This window comes from Neovison vison, chromosome 13, assembly GCF_020171115.1.
Source record: "Neovison vison isolate M4711 chromosome 13, ASM_NN_V1, whole genome shotgun sequence".
NCBI lineage: Eukaryota > Metazoa > Chordata > Mammalia > Carnivora > Mustelidae > Neogale > Neogale vison.
In genome coordinates, this window is record NC_058103.1 from 76,192,108 (window position 1) to 76,204,218 (window position 12,111).

At 44.7% G+C, this 12,111-nt stretch overlaps 1 protein-coding gene across 4 annotated transcripts in view; it reads left to right on the top strand.

Moving 5' to 3' along the window:
* Nucleotides 1-12,111, top strand: part of GNB5 (G protein subunit beta 5) — a 47,327-nt gene that overhangs the window by 10,926 nt on the left and 24,290 nt on the right. For all 4 annotated transcript variants that reach the window (XR_006381541.1, XR_006381542.1, XM_044229652.1 and 1 more), the window contains 3 exons: nucleotides 2,729-2,770; nucleotides 4,862-4,938; nucleotides 9,539-9,671. Coding sequence is in view for 2 of the 4 variants with exons in the window: in XM_044229652.1 (XP_044085587.1) it covers nucleotides 2,729-2,770; nucleotides 4,862-4,938; nucleotides 9,539-9,671 (252 nt within the window). In the remaining 2 variants the exon portion in view is untranslated. The remainder of the gene's footprint in view (nucleotides 1-2,728; nucleotides 2,771-4,861; nucleotides 4,939-9,538; nucleotides 9,672-12,111) is intronic.

A 12,111-nucleotide genomic window follows, 5' to 3' on the forward strand; every position in this document is an offset into this window, starting at 1 on the left:
GGGTGGGGTTTGTTTGTTTGTTTTTTATGTTATGTTAGTCACCAGTACGTACATGATTAATTTTTGATGTAGTGTCCCATGGATGGTTCTGGCTCAGAGTCCCTCATGGGGTTACAGTCAAGATGGTGGTCAGGGCTGAGGTCACGGCACAGCTCCACTAGGGCAGAAACTCATTTCCAAAATGGCTCATCGACTGGAGGCCCTCGTTCTTCACCATGTAGACCTTTCCACAGGGCTGCCCATGAGATGGTAGCCAGCCTTCCCCAGAGCAAGAGGGGGAGAAGGAGACCGAAGCCTGGCCGTCAAAGGTGACATTCCTTCACTCCTGCTGTTTTCCAACCCTGACATGAGGGAGGGGCCTCTACAAAAGTGTGACTATCAGGAGTCTGGTGATCACTGCTTGGTCCCTTTTATGTCTATTTTGATGTAACATGCATTGAATTATAAAATTATAAACTGAAGTCCTCTTTTTTTTTTTATAACATGAGATCTATTCTTTTTTTTTTTTTTTAAGATTTTATTTATTTATTTATTTTACAGAGAGAAATCACAAGTAGATGGAGAGGCAGGCAGAGAGAGAGAGAGAGAGAAGCAGGCTCCCTGCTGAGCAGAGAGCCAGATGCGGGACTCTATCCCAGGACCCTGAGATCATGACCTGAGCCGAAGGCAGCAGCTTAACCCACTGAGCCACCCAGGCGCCCCTGAAGTCCTCTATTTTTATGGCCAGTTTGGACTCCCCTCCCACCGTTCCTACTTTCAACCCAGATTTTCCAAAGGACAATTTTGGGGTTTTTAATAGCCCTTTTAAATATAAAAAACTGTACGTGATCATCTGTGTCAGGTTGTGTTTGGTAAGGACAGGTGTTCTTAATCTCCTGTATTACCTGTAGATCTAATGTGTCATGTTGTAGTTGCTTTCTTTAAGTTCATAAAACATTGATCTCTTACATATGTTACCATGTTAAAGAGACCCTGAAAAAGAGAACAAAGAAGCTGTTTTACTCCCACCACCCTGTCCCAACCATTATTACTATTTCAGACCATTTCTTTCCAGACTTTTTTTTTTTTAACCAAGTGGTTATCAAGATACACATGTTGCTACCTAGCCTTTTTGACATTTTTTTTATCCTTCAGAGTACAATAGATATTGGATTTTTCTGTCACTCACATGCTGTTCTTATTAGAGAGGGAGGAGGGACATTGCTGACACGCCGCATCCATCCCGCTCTGCTGCAGAAAAGACGAGAAGCAGGGTGGGCGTAGGAGGAGGCTGGAAACAGCAGGAACATTCTGGAGCAGACAGAGTGACTCAGAGCAGCCCTTCTCTCTTGCAGGCAGGAGATTAATTAGCCTGACTGCGTGGGGTAGGGCTTGGGGTGGGGGTGGTCTCTCCAGGTTCACAGGCCCCTGGTGTATAAATCTGGGCTTCTGGAGAGGCCCATATTTGGTTTCATAGCTGATTTTAGCCTCTTGGGTGCCTTCTTCTCTCCAGAGCACACAGTGGGTGGGCAGTGGGGCCGGGAGGCAGGCAGTGTTGGGGAGGAAGCCGCCAAAAGGAAGGCCAGCTCGGACAGCACAGGGAGAGCCAGGCTCCAGGTGAGGGGGGGTCCCGGGATACAGATCTGGAGCTCCTTCTCTCCTATCTGCCCTGTTACCTAATCTATCTCAAACGTGTTTGGGTGTTCAGTCAGAGAAATTAGACTGGAAGAGCCAATGTGCATAGGAGTTTTGAAAGGCCCCAGATGGCCCACTTCGACTTTTCTCCTGGGCCTTTTAGCCACATGCAGTAAGAATATGGAAGTCTTCCAGTGGATCGTGCAAAGAAAGCAACCATGTCACTTTGGATAGTCAGACCTTGCTTGTGACCCTGAGTGGCATCTCTCCCCCCCACCCTTACCTCATTGTTCAGATTTAGCTTCAAACGGCTTCAGTGATTACAAAAACCAAGCATGCCATGGAGGTGGCCGACCCAGCCATCTTCTTCCTCTGTCAGGCCGAGTCTGGGGGCCCAGAGGACCCACACACCACATGCCGGGCAGGTGGCTGCCCTGTAGGGACCAGGGCTCATGTGGGTTTGTATGACACAGACACAACTTTGTGGTGACCTCCGACAGCCCCAGTGTGACTGCAGCAGCCGTCACGGTGAAAGTCGCCTCGCCGGCCCTGAGCCCACCCTTGGCAGCCAGTGCTCTGCGGAGGGGCCCCACCGGGACAGACAGGAGTTGCACATTGTTCTCAGCACAGATGTGAAACGTCCGGGTGGGGAAGTGACACTGATATCAGGCCTGCGCAGCCCAGATTGGAATGCGTGCTGGTAAAGCTCTGGCCCAGAGAGGGGGGAGCCAGGATGGCTGGTAGGGGTGGGGAGGGAGGAAGTACCCTGGCAAGTACCTCAAGGTAATTTCAGGTCTGTCTCACCCCTGTCTAGCTTCTTGTCAGGAAGTGTGGGCGATGACAAGATACCAGCAATCAGTGCTTGGTTTCTAAATGGTCTAGAAGTCTCTGAGCATTGCTTTGTATTCCACAACCAGTGTCCCATTGAAAACTGAGCCTGTAATCGGGCTGGACAGTTCAGCCCCTCATTCCCTCCCTGTTGTTCAGAGATTGGCTGGAGGTTCTGAGGTCTCCTGCACGCTGCCCAGCCAGACACAGCTCTTCCGAGCATTCTCAGCAGCTCCCTGTCAGGACTGGCTGACAACTCCTAAGCTGTTGACTCTTTTCCCTCCAGGATGGGAAGGTGATCGTGTGGGATTCCTTCACTACTAACAAGGTAAGAGGTTGTCCCTGGTGCTCTGAGCAGCACCTCAGCTTCCCTGCCAGATACCCCTAGGCATGGTCATCCGGCTCCTCGGCTGCCTGTCTGGGGTTGGAAACCCCAGGAAAGCCCATCTTGTGTTGGGACAGCTCAGTAGCCCATGGCTGTGTCCATCTCCATCCTGAGCTGAAACGCCTCCCCCAGGCAGGAGCACACAGAGCCCCCAAAGAGGGCACTAAAACGCCAGAAAGGGCCTGGCCTGGAAAACTCAGCACATTCACATATGCATATATTATTTTTCTCCTGAGGGGTGGTAGGAGGTTCCTGAACCCCCAGCCTTCTCTGCCTTCTGTGTCATTTTTTTTTTTTTACAATTTTATTCATTTATTTGATAGAGACACAGCAAGAGTGGGAACACAAGCAGGGGGAGTGAGAGAGGGAGAAGCAGGCTCCCTGCTGAGCAGGGAGCCCAATGCGGGGCTCAATCCCAGGACCCTGAGATCATGACCTGAGCCAAAGGCAGATGCTTAACCACTGAGCCTCCCAGGTGCCCCTGTCCTCTGTGCCTTTGACCGGACTCTGTAGCACCGTGGACATGAGCAGATGGAGGAGGCGGGGGAAGCTGAGGATGCAGGGAGTTGAACTGACTCTCTAGTGATAGCCTGCAAGTCGGGCCTGGGCGTGCTCAGCTCCAAATCTGACCTACATTTAGACTCTTAACTAAAGAGAAAGGGGAAAATCTCTGTGGAGGTGTGCTCACAAGCCTGCCTCGTGTTGCCTTTTACCATAACAGCTACTATGTATTCCATACTGGTTCTGTTACTTATACGGGGAAGGTCTTCTCTTTCACCATATAAGACAAAGAGACCTCTGTGTGCCTCAAACCCAGCAGCATCCACATTCTGCATGAGGGAACGTGTTTAGTAAGTGTTGTCGCAGACAGGTGCACACAGCCTGATTAAGGGGGGCCCAGAACCATCTTCTGGAGCAGAGTCCCTCATGGTCAGGCCCCTGGGAAATAGTAAAGATGGCAGCTTAGCAGTTTGCTGGGGGTTTCCTCTCCAGCACCTCCCTCCATGGAGTCCTCTTCTTCAGCCAGCGTGCCTTAGTGTCTTCAAGAGTGTGTGGGGTTTTGTTGCTTCTGTTTAAAAGCCCTAGGATGTCATAGAGCACACACTGCCTGATTCCTGGGGAGCCGTGGTGTTGCCACTGTGGCCCCTGACAGGGAACATAGCTGTTACTTGTAAGGAACGGGGCCTGTGGCACCTTGTGCTTGGAGTGGCCGTTTGCTGCCGTGGGTTATTCTAGGCATCCGAAAGGCTGTAATTGTGAGTGACAGAATTTCTGTGAGCAGTATCAGGGCCCGTGTTTCCCCCACAAAAACACAGAGGATCATAACAGGAAAGAAGACCAGCACTGAAAGGTACTGGAATCATCTAGTCCTGTTCTCTCCCTTCACCGACGGGGAGAGACTGAGGGTGGACAGGTGGTCATCCTTCTTGGGGCCGCACATCTTGCTGGTGTTGGAGCCAGGACCCGGGGCCCATGTCTCTCGGGAAAAAGCCCACAGACGCAGAAGGTTTCGCATTGTGGCTTTGTTCCCTGTCAGCATGCAGGAGAATGTGGGTGACACGACCACCAGCCGGGAGCAGGAACTGCTACCTCTGGGTCTCATCGCTCCCACGTAATGGGGTCTCTCAAGATCACCCTGCCCTCGCCCGCTTTCGTTCTGACCTTCCCAGGAAGGTATCCGGACCCACAGGGGACAGAGGCCCTTGGAGACTCACAGGATCATTTAAGAGTAGACTTTGAAAATAGGGAGAATCTGAGTAAATAAGGTAAAGCGTATAACTGAAGTGAAATTCTGACAGACCTTTCACAGAAAGTGAGCCTCAATATTCGTTCAGAAGAACAAGGGGAGTATCACATTAAGAAAGAAGTTGGGGCACCTGGGTGGCTCAGTTGGTTGAGCATCCGACTTCGTTTCCACTCAGGTCACGATCTCATGAATCGTGAGATCAAGCCCCACGTTGGGCTCCACACCTTAACACGTTTGTGTAGGAGTGCTGCTCGTTCCCTCTGTGAGGTTCACGTTCTGTGTTTCAGGAGCACGCAGTCACCATGCCCTGCACGTGGGTGATGGCCTGTGCGTACGCCCCGTCTGGATGCGCCATTGCATGTGGGTAAGTAGGGGTCAAGCAGCTTTTCTGATCTCCCATCTGCCATAAAACACTGTTCGATGGGCAAAAACAAGCAAACAAACCCGAACTTATTGTTTTTGTTCATTGGTTAGGCAGCGTGTTAAATTCCTCCCTGAACTCCGTCAAAAAAGAAATTACGAAACTCTCTTTCATACTTACTTTCATTACAGACTGACAGGAGCTTAAGTTTTAAACCTGCCTCCTCTATTCTCAAACGCAGTCAGCTGGGACTATAAATTGGTGTAAACATTTTGGAGAACATGTTGGTAAGGTGTATTGGAAGCCTTGAAAAATTTATGACCTTCGATCTACTGATTCCACACATCTTAACAACTTGCTTGAAAGGAGTGATCCAAAATATAGAAGAGCCACACGAGCAGTAATATTTACTGTAGCGTTATCTAAAATAAAGCAAAGAAAGGCAGTCGTAGGGAGGAATAATGTGTCCATCAAAGAAAATTATTAAGTGAATTGTGGGACATGAGTTGAAGGTATTATTTTATACAATCATTAAAAAAGAGACTTCTTAATTACAGTAAATAATCATTCAGGTTGCTGGTGTTTTTTTCCCCCTATTCTCCTGGAGCTCAGTTTAAGAATTGGCAGTAAAAGCTGCAACCAATATAATTCCCTGTCCCTGTGATAAACAATTCTGGAACCATCCAAAATACCTCTACCATAGGATCCCAGCCATGTTTAGAAAAGAGGCATGAAGTCTGTGATGAACTGTACCAAAAAATCCAATAGTAGTTCCTTGTGGAATATGGGACTATGGGGTTTTCTCTTTTTTATAATTTTCCATTTTTGAAAATAAGAATATGTTGGTTTTATAATGAGGAGAAAGGAGTTTCAATTCAAAAATGAAAACCCTCGGCCTCTAAGCAAAAAGTTTGGAGCCTTCTCCAGCCAGAGTCACACCAATGGTCATCCTCAACATCCCTCCCTTTGAGGGGCCATTTGGGGCATCTTTTTTTTTTTAAGATTTTATTTATTTATTTGACAGAGAGAGATCACAAGTAGGCAGAGAAGCAGGCAGAGAGAGAGGGAGAAGCAGGCACCCTGCTGAGCAGAGAGCCCGATGAGGGACTTGATCCCAGGACCCTGAGATCACAACCTGAGCTTAAGGCAGAGGCTTAACCCACTGAGCCACCCAAGTGCCCCTGGGGCATCTTTTCATTCACTTTCCACTTGCCAAGACCCCGTGTGCCTTTGGAACCCATGTTCACACACATGTATTTCATATTTTCTAATTTTTTTTTAATAATGCAAAAGTAGGTTGTATTGCTATTTTATAACTGAATGGTAATGTTTATATAAAATCCATTCCCATTTACTTCTTGCCAGGATATGAGGTAAGCACAATAAGAGACAGACATACACACATGATATATATAGGTATATATGTATTTGTGTATATGCTGTGTGTAAATACATTTATTTTGTGTGTGTGTATACATACACACGCACAATAAGGTAAGTGTAAAGGAGTTCGGCCAGCTGTATAGTTAGAAGGCACCATCCCCCCCACCAAGAAGAGAAGGCACCATCCCCACAAAACTTGTCATTTTGGCTCTCAGCCACAAACTTGGGAGTACCCACAATCACCCTCAGGTTTGATAATTTGCTAGAACAACCACAGAACTGTCTGCCTAGGTTGACAGTTTTCTCACAGTGCAGGGATACAAATTAGAACCAACCAAAGGAAGAGGTACTCCGGACAGAGTCCAGGCCGGGTCTAAACCTGGAGTTTCAGTCGTCCCCTCCCTATGGCATCATGGATGGCATTACCTCCTCCTGGCCACCGTGCGTGACGATACAGAGGATTAGCAACCAGGGACACTTGCCTGAGTCTTTGGGGTCCAGAGTTCTTCCTGGGACTCAATCACGTACGGCCCATGTAGCTGACCCTCAGTCTCCAGTGTGTCCTAGAGGTTTAGGCTAATACCTTTAGTTTCTGGGTCCTGTGGGGAGGTCAGAACTCACAGTGCATGCCCTAAAGCCCATCATAAATCACACTGTTGGACGGTCTTTGAGCTAAGTCTGCTCTCCTATCAGCGGGGCCATTCTAGAGGCTCGAAGATGACCTCCCAGCAGCTAAGGGCAAAAGCTGACCTCTCTTTAGGGAAGATCAGTTCTTACTCATTAGGAATAATAAATACTCTCTCTATATTTTTTTTAATTCTGGGTAATGTGTTTCTAACTGGGCATTAATGTTAGCAGATGCATAGAGCTGAAGAAGTTACATCATTTCTCAATACTTGATACTCAGATATCAGCTAGCTGGGTTTGTATTTCAATATATCGGATAGCGCCTTCTGTAATATGCAATGGATATAATAACATAGTGAACAGTGTCTTTATTTTTGTTTGTTTTTATTTTTTTTAGAGAAAATGAGCGAGTGGGGGAAGGGGCAGAGGGAGAGAATCTCAAACAGACTCCCTGCTGTGCGCAGAGCCTGATGCAGGCAGGGCTCCGTCTCCTGACCCTGAGATTGTGACCGGACCCAAAATCAAGAGCCCGCTGCTTAACCAACTGAGCCACCCGGGCGGCACGTGAACAGTGTCTTTAGCAGTAGTTTGGAGAATGGTTATGTTATCTATTCTTGTTTGAACCCAGTGCGAAGATTTCCATGAGGGCGGGGGCCAAGCAGTGAAGAGAGTAATTTTATAAGGCCCAGGAAGACAGGTTTGTGGTGACAGCCTCCTCAGAGAGGAGAAACGGCTCGTGCCTTCCTCTCTGTCGTATCTGTCTCCTGGCCCTGGTGCATGGTAGACGGTCAGGGACTGACTGCACCGGCTGCCTTGCACCTTGTTAGGAAAAAGAAGCAAAGGGAGTTCAAGGTATAAATATTGGTGTAATATTAACAAATATTTAAAATATGGGGTCCAGTGGACGAGGAAAGAGCATCAAAAACTAAATCGAGCAGGGGCACCTGGGTGGCTCAGTCAGTTGAGCATCCGGCTCTTGGTTTTGGCTGGGGTCACCATCTCAGGGTTGTAGGATCAAGTCCTGTCTCGGGCTGAGTCTGCTTGAGAGATTGTCTCTCTCCCTTTCCCTCCCACTTCTGTCCCTCCCCTATTCGTGCTCTCTCTCTTACTCTCAAATAAAATCTTAAAAAAAAAAAACTTAACTGAGCATGTTGGTGCAATGCCACAGCCTAACTGGAAATTGTTTTCACCCACAAGCTTATGAATAATATGGTATGAGGCATCCCAAGTCCACACCTGCCCCCTTGAGCAGTTGGAAAGGCTAAGGTTTCCCCTAGCATCCCCAGGGCATCAAAAGAGAGTGCCCCCCCCAAATGTCATTGTCCACTAAAAGGAAGCAGGGCTCCTTGGAGTAAGGCTGATTGTAGGTCTGGGGCAGGAAAAGGATAAAGTGAGCCTAGGATATTTTCTTGTTCCAGAAAGCAAGGAAACATCCAGGGACCGGTGGGGTCATACCCAACAGAAACAGGAGCTGCTTGAAGGGGCCCTCCACGGTCCAAATATGGGACAATGTGAGCCTCACTTGGGATAGTGTTAGTAATGGCTCATAACAGAGTTGAAGAGAAAAAAAGAATCTACAGGTATATACAGTGAGGGGGGGGATTTTTATTTACCGAAAAACATTAGCTAATAAATGCAGAAGAAATGATCAAATTGGAAGGTCACCATTTCGTTCTCCTAAAATAACATTTGATTCAAACAAGATAATCATTCTAACGTTATTGTGTGAAAGGTTGTTGGGAAGCAGGATCTTCACATGGTCTTGAAGTGGCAAACCCTAGTTACTAATTACAAGCAAGTCACATTTGCCGTGCTGTGATGTCGTGCTCCCCACTTTGACCAAGTGATCATCACCATTCTTGAGACAGTAGGTATCGCAAACCTCCTGAAGTGAAGCAGGAGAAAGAGAAAGGAGTACACAGTATCACCTGTATTGCTAGTGGCACCGAAAATGTTACACTTGAACATAACCATTGTGAAACAATGTGACGAGTCCAGGATATGTGACATTCTACAAGACCGTTGGCCTAAGATCTCTTGTTTGAACAACAAAAACAGAGGTGGAATTTCTTTTCTAAATTAAAAGATCTCAAAAAGCTATAAAAACCGAATGCCGTGTGTGAACCTTGATGGGGCACTGGATCCTGGGGACAACTGGGGAAGATTGAATACAGATGGTTGATTATACTGTTAGGGAATCTGTGTTCGTTTTCTCAGATGTGATAGTGATCTAGTGTCTACCTAGGAGAATGTTCTTTTTTTTTTTTTTTAAGAAGATGTAAATTTACAAATTGAAGTCTTTAGGTGTAACATGTTATGTCTACATCTACCTTCAAATGGGTTCAGAGTTTGCTCCCACAAATATGACAAAAGACAAAGTTAGTGAATGTAGGTGAAGGGATCTGGGTGCTCACTGTACCATTTTTCTTTCAATTTTACGGTACATTTGAAAATCTTCCAGGTTGGGGGGGAAAGTTTACAACACACGATGTGACCAAAGGAAAACATTTTGAAAAGTTTGCCTGAAGGAGAATGTGTACTCGTATCCTGTTGCCTTACATTAGCATTTGACACTTCTTTCTTTCCATGCTAGTGGTTTGGATAATAAGTGTTCTGTGTATCCACTGACGTTTGACAAAAATGAAAACATGGCTGCCAAAAAGAAGTCCGTCGCTATGCACACCAACTACCTGTCGGCCTGCAGCTTCACCAACTCAGACATGCAGGTCAGTAAACGGCCGTGTGGTGGCTCTCAGCCTGTCGGGGAGCAAGGGAAGTGACAGAGGACCAAGGAGGGGTGGCAAGGAGGGGAAGATTTGCAGTATCCCTCTATTATTATCATTATCATCATCATCATCATCATCATCATCTTATTCAAGTATAGTATAGTGAACATACAGTGTTATATTAGTTTCACACGCATAATATGAGTAAACAGTTCTATGGACTTCTCACTGCTCATTGTGATAAATGTGCTTTTTATCTCTAATCCCCTTTACTATTTCACCCATCCCTCCCCTCTGGCAACCATCAATGTATTCTTTGTATTAAGAGTCTGCTTTTTGATTTGTCTCTTTTTTTTTTTCTTTGTTTTGTTTCTTAAATTCCTCATATGAGTGAAATCATGTTATCTGGCTTTCTTTGACTTATCTCACTTATTAGCTTTATAATCTGTAGCTCCATCCACATTTTTGCAAATGGCAAGATCTCGTTCTTTTTTATGGCTGAATAATATTCCTCTGTGTGTGTGTGTGTGTGTGTGTGTGTGTGTATCTTTCTATCTATATCTATATCTGTATCTGTATGCCACATCTTCTTTATCCATTCATCTATGGATGGACACCTGGGTTGCTTCCATAATTTGGCTATGATAAATAATGTTGCAATAAACATTGGGGTACACACATCTTTCTTAATTAGCATTTTTATTTCCTTTGGGTAAAATACCCACTAGTAAAATTACCGGATCATAGGGTAGTTCTGTTTTTAACTTTTGAGGAACCAAAATTTGCATTCCCCCTAACAGTACAAGAGGATTCTTTTTCTCCACATCCTGGCCAACACTTATTATTTCTTATGTTTTTGGTACTAGCCATTCTGACAGTTGTGAGGTGATATCTCACTGTAATTTTCCTTTGCATTTCCCTGATAATGAATAATGTTGAGCATCTTTTCATGTTTCTTTTGGCCACCTCTATGTTTTCTTTGGAAAAATGTCTATTCAAGTCCTCTGCCATTTTTAACTTAGATTATTTACCTCTTTTGGTGTTGAGTTGTATAAGTTCTTTCTGAATTGGGGATATTAACCCCTTATTAGATATGTCAAATGCAAATATCTTTTCCCATTCAGTAGGTTATCTTTCTATTTTGTTGATGGTTTCCTTCTCTGTGCAAAAGTCTTTTATTTTGGTGTAATCCCAAAAGTTTGATTTTGTTTTTGTTTCCCTTAGCAGAAGAGACATACTTAGAACAATGTTTATACGGCAATGTCAAAGAAATGATTGCCTATGTTTTCTTCTAGGAATTTTATGGCTTCAGTTATCATGTTAAGTCTCTAATCCATTTTGAGTTTACTTTTTGTGTGTGGTCTAAGAAAGTGGCCCAGTTTCATTCTTTTGCATGTAGCTGTCCAGTTTTCCCAGCACCATTTGTTGAAGACACTGTCTTCTTTCCATTAGATATTTCTTGCTTCCTTTCCTGGTCGATTAATCCATAAGAGCATGGATTTATTTCTGAGCTCTCTACTCTGTTCCATTGATCTGTGTGTGTCATGATCTCTGTTCCATTGATCTTTGTACTAGTACCATAATGCTTTGATTACTACAGCTTTGTAGTATATCTTGAAAGCTGGGATTGAATACCTTCAGCTTTGTTCTTCTTTCTCAAGATTGCTTTGGCTGTTTGGTGTCTTTTGTGTTCCATACAAGTATTAGGATTGTTTGTTCTAGTTCTGTGAAAAATGTTGTTGGTGTTTTAATAGGGAGTATTAAATCGTGCTTTGGGTAGTATGGACATTTTAACAATATTGGTTTTGGAACATGGAATATCTTCCCATTTGTTTGTGTCGTCTTCAGTTTCTTTCATTGATGTTTTATAGTTTTCAGAGTACAGGTCTTTCAACCTCCTTAGTTAAGTTTATTCCTAGGTATTTTCTTCTTTTTGGTGCAATTGTAAATGGGATTATTTTCTTAATTTCTCATTCTGCTGCTTCATTATTAGTGTATAGAAATGCAACTTATTTCTGTGTATTAATTTTTTATCCTGCAGCATCACTGAATTCATTTATAAGTTCTAGTAGTTTCTTTGCTGGAATCCTTAGGGTTTTCTATATACTCTCAAGTCATCTGTAAATAGTGACACTTTAACTTCTTCCTTACCAATTTGGAAGCCTTTTCTTTCTTTTTCTTGTTTGGTTGCTGTGGCTAAGACTCCCAGTACTATGTTGAGTAAAAGTGGTGAGAATGGATTGTCTTCTTCCTGATCATAGAGAAAAAGCTCTCAGTTTGTCCCCATTGACTATGATGTTAGCTGTGAGTTTTCACTTGTGGCCTTTATTATCTATTATGTTGAGGTATGTTCTCTCTAATCTACTTCTTTGAGAGTTTTTATCATGAATAGATGTTGAATCTTGTCCAATGCTTTTTCTGCATCTACTGAGATGATTAT